The 4,903-nt window shown below is 39.1% G+C and overlaps 1 protein-coding gene across 1 annotated transcript in view; it reads right to left on the bottom strand.

Moving 5' to 3' along the window:
* Window positions 1–4,903, bottom strand: part of LOC106879930 (ubiquitin carboxyl-terminal hydrolase 19) — a 163,422-nt gene that overhangs the window by 4,960 nt on the left and 153,559 nt on the right. Inside the window, exon 25 of the mRNA XM_052977848.1 lies at window positions 2,806–2,972. Coding sequence (XP_052833808.1) covers window positions 2,806–2,972 — 167 coding nt within the window. The remainder of the gene's footprint in view (window positions 1–2,805; window positions 2,973–4,903) is intronic.

Genomic DNA, 4,903 nt, shown 5'->3' with positions numbered 1-4,903 from the left:
AGGCACAAAGCCTGAAATTTTTTGTGGGGGGGGGGGACTAGTCAATTACATTGACCCCAATGTTCAACTAGCATTTATTTTATTGATCCTGAAAGGATGAAAGACAAAATCAACCACCATAGTGGAATTTTAACTCAGATGAAATACTGCCCAAAGTGCTAACGATTCTGCCAGCTCCCCGCCTTAAATAATAATAATAATAATTGTTTCAAATTTTCCCACAAGGGTAGCCATTTTTAGGGAAGGAGATGAGTCAATTACATCGACCCCAGTATTTCACTGGTACTTAATTTATCAACCCTGAAAGGATGAAAGACAAAGTCGATCTTGACAGAATTTTAACTCAGAATGTAAGGGCGGGCGAAATACTGCTAATCATTTCATCTAGCGTGCTAACGATTCTGCTAGCTTGCCACTTTTAATATAATAAAAGTAATAATCATAGTCTTATTTGAGGCACAAGGCCTGAAATTTGGGGGAATGGGAATGATTGATTACATCAACCCTAATTGGTACTAATTTTTATTGACCCCAAAAGAGATGAAAGACAAACTTCACTTCAGTAGAATTTGAACTTAGAATGTGAAGTCAGACAAAATGCTGTTCTATATTTAAGAGATGAGGAATTATGTACCTTATTTACATTTGACGGATATTTGTCTTCATCTTGTTTGTTGTTAACACAACATTTTGGCTGATGTACCCTCCAGCCTTCATTGGGGGTCTTGGGGAAATTTTGAACCCGGGTTCTCATTCCTAAGGTATTTTTCAATGTTGTTGTTATTGTTGTTATTATTATCATTATTCAGGTCATTATCTGGAATCAAACTCAGAATCTTGGGGTTAGTATCTCGTGCTTTTAACCACTACACCCTATGCCCGTGGGCAATTATGGAGTGAATTTTAGGGCTTATAAATCTAATATTTTCCTATCCTTCCTTAATACCAATTCCCATATGCTGTTCATATCTGCACTCGGTCTGCTTAAAAGGTTATTATGTCCTAGCATATGTACTGCTTCTTTTAGTTTTCGTATTTTCCAGTGGTGTTCTCTGTCTATTATTTTAACTCCATCCTACAGGGAGGGGGTCTCCGTTTTTCTATACATGATCAGCTATACCCGATTTATCAGTATCTCCTCGTGTCACAGCTTTGCGATGTTCCTCTACACTTATTTTGAGGGGGCGACATGTTTCGCCTTTGTATAACCTACAACAGCTGCATGGGATGGAATACACGTAGTCTTTGGTCATATTCTCTTCTGTTGGTGGTTTTACTCAAAGGAGATATTTACGAAGTGTTGTATGACTCTTGAATACTGTCCTGATGTTATATGGGCCGCATATCTTTTGTATCTCTTCGGAGAGGCCTTTCACATGGGGTAGACAGACTGTAGTCAGTTTATGGGTTTCATCCCCTCTTTTCTTCATAATTGGAGTGGACAGTATGTTTTGGGGGTAGTTGTTGCTTAATAGATCGTTACTGAGCTTGATCATTTCTTCGTGGTGTGTATCACGATCACTACTTATATTCTTTACTCGATGTTTTAGGCACTGAGCAATCCCTCTCTTTACACTGCATGGATGGTAGGAATTGAAGTTGAGGTATCATCCAGTGAAGGTTGGCTTGTGGTATATGGATGTCCTGAACCCGTACTTGGTGCGTGTTATTAATACTTCCAGGAATGCTAGCTGATTGTCTTTTTCCTTTTCCATTGTGAACTGTATGGATGGCTTTATTGAGTTCACATGATCTAACAGCACTTGGACATCTTCCCGGTGGGGTCAGAGTATGAAGGTGTCATCAGCATATCGCAGCCATAGCCTATGGCTACAAAAGCGAAACATGCTGCTCTCTCAAAATAAGGGTAGAGGAACATCGCAAAGCTGTGACATAAGGAGATACTGATAAATTGGGTATGGCTGATCATGTATGGAAAAACGGAGACCACCTCCCCCTGTGGGATGGATTTAAAATAATAGACAGAAAACACCAGAGGAAAATACGGAAACTAAAAGAAGCAGCACATATGCTAGGATACAACAACCTCCTAAGCAGACCGAGTGCAGATATGAATAGCATATGGGAACCGGTATTAAGGAAGGATAGGAAAATATTAGATTTATAAGCCCTAAAATTCACTCCATAATTACCAAAAGGCATATGGCATAGTGGTTAAGAGCGTGGGCTACTAACCCCAAGATTCCGAGTTTGATTCCAGGCAGTGAACTGAATAATAATAATAATAATAATAATAATAACATTGAAAAATACCTTAGGAATGAGAACCCAGGTTCGAAATTTCCCCAAGACACCTGATGAAGGCTGGAGGGTATATCAGCCAAAACGTTGTGTTAACAAACAAGATGAGGACAAATATCCGTCAAATGTAAATAATGTAGACAAAATGCTGCCAAACATTTTGTCCAGCGTGCTAATGATCTGGGCAGCTTTCCACTTTAATAACAGTGGTTTTAAATTTTGGCATGAGATCAGTAATTTCAGTGTAGGGGGTAAGTTGAATACATTGACCCCAGTGCTCAACTGGTACTTATTTTATTGATCCCGAAAGGATGGGAAGCAAAGTGAACCTTGGCAGAATTTGAACTCAGAGCATAAAGAGCTGGAAGAAATAGTACTAAGCATTTTTTCTGATGTGTTAACAATTCTGCCAACTCACCAACAACATCAGTAAAATATAATAAAGTAGCGGGAATTAATTTAATCAACTGAAATTGCACAGCATGGCCCAAGAAAATGGTGACTGGAATTGGTGAATATCAAAAAGTGATAGACTGTACCTACCAACTTCATTCTTGTAGGGTGTGAACTTGTCAGCACACCGAACATAGGCTGTATAGTGACCTCCCAGAAGTCCACCAGTGTGGTTAATGACTCCATAGAGATCATAGATGGTGGACGTCTGGCTGTCTGGACGGTTCCCTATGAAGTAACAGGACATATCAAGGCCCCTGCAAGTATAAAAAGGAGAGATATATATATGTGTGTGTGTGTGTGTGTGTACTATTTAAAACAGTTGTTGTGAAAGAGAGAGAGAGGGGGATGGTGAAAGATAGATAAATAGGTAGTGTTGTCACCTTGGTAACTAACAAGTTTTGATTAAAAACATGGGAATTTTAAGTGCAAGTCTCTCAACACAATGCAACAGAGACTTTAAAAAAAAGACTATGTGTGTGTGTGTGTATATATGATAGACTCAATCGTCAGTTTCAACATACGAGGATCCAACAACCTACTCATTCTTTGCCAGTCATAATGTTTATGTCAAATGTGACATTTCAGTCCCACCAACTATTTGCAAAGAAGCTCACAGATATGAGGATTGCAGGTCAGTGGCAGGTGGTATATTTGCAGCTGCTTTTCTCCTTTGCATTGCTTCCCTGAAACCTGTTAATGTTGGTTGCAACAGACTTTCTAATACCATTTTGACACAATGATCTCAAGGCTGTCTGCTCAAAGGTGTTGCAAGCTATCTTCACTGCTAAGAGGTTACTCTTCAGCTTGTCCTTCTATCTGAGCCATGGTCGACCAACATTCTTGTGCCCATTTTAAAGCTGGCTGTACATGAGGACTTTGGGTATTCTTTCGTCACTCATTCTGATGACAAACCAAGTGGTGTCAAATTACAGTTTCAAACAAGTGGTGGACCATTTAATCCAGTGCTTTAAAGCCAGAACACTGCTATGCACCAGTATCATTTGTGATTTACTTTTTGCAGATGCTGCAGCACTAGTAGTGACCTCCTTACAGGAAGCACAAGAACTTCTACACTGGTTTTCTGCTGCATGTAAAGCCTTTGGTTTGACCATCAGCATAAAGAAGATGGAAGTAATATATATATATATATATATATATATATATGTATACAGTTTTTTTTTAATTGTTTGTGTGTGTATGTATTATTTAATTTTAGATTCGAAACTCATGTAGTGCCAGTGTCACATGAAAAGCACCTGTGCCCATTGCAATGTATAAAACACCTATGCTGGTACCACATGAAAAGCAACCGTACTGGTACCACATATAGAGCACCTGCGCCAGTGCTACGTGATACGAACCCATGGCAGTGCCGCATGCAAAGCACCCAGTTCACTCTGTAAAGTTGTTGGCATCAGGAAGAGCAACCAGCTGTAGAAACCATGCTAAAACAAACAACTGGAGTTTAGGTAGCTCTCCTGTTGGCCAGCACCTGTCAAACTGTCTAACCCATGCCAGCTTGGAAGTAGAGCGTTAAATAATGATGATGATGATGTTCCTGTATGGTTGTTCGAGCAAAAACCCGACAATTTTGACTAAAGTCATTAAAAGTTTAAACAAAAGAACTGAGCTGTTAATGCCTTGTATGCATGTGGTTTTAAAGCAAATACAAGACACTTTGAATTTTGTTCTGGTTCAGAACAAAAAAAGAAAGTCTCCAAATGTTTAACTAGTAGGTTTTATGATATATGGTTTAATATGTGTTGATGCTAGTCTATGTGTGCATATATATATATATATATAAATATTCTTTTATTTGTTTCAGCCGTTTTATTGGAGCACCGCCTTTAGTCGAACAAATCAACTCCAGGACTTATTCCTTGTAAGCCTAGTACTTATCCTATCAGTCTCTTAAGCTTAACTACTAAGCTACAGGGATGTAAAGACACCAACATCGGCTGTCAAGCAACAAACACAGACACACAAACATATATACACATACACACACACAACAAGCTTCTTTCAGTTTCCATCTACCAAATCCACTCATAAGGCTTGGGTTGCCCTCAAGCTATAGGAGAAGACACTTGCCCAGTGGGACTGAACCCGGAACCATGTGGTTGGTAAGCAACCTACATGCCACACAGCCACTCCTATATATATATATATATATATATATATATAC

The sequence above is a fragment of the Octopus bimaculoides genome, chromosome 29 (assembly GCF_001194135.2).
Source record: "Octopus bimaculoides isolate UCB-OBI-ISO-001 chromosome 29, ASM119413v2, whole genome shotgun sequence".
In the NCBI taxonomy this organism is placed as follows: Eukaryota; Metazoa; Mollusca; class Cephalopoda; order Octopoda; family Octopodidae; genus Octopus; species Octopus bimaculoides.
Note: the sequence above shows the minus strand (reverse complement) of the source record. Positions and strands in the feature narration are given on the sequence as shown.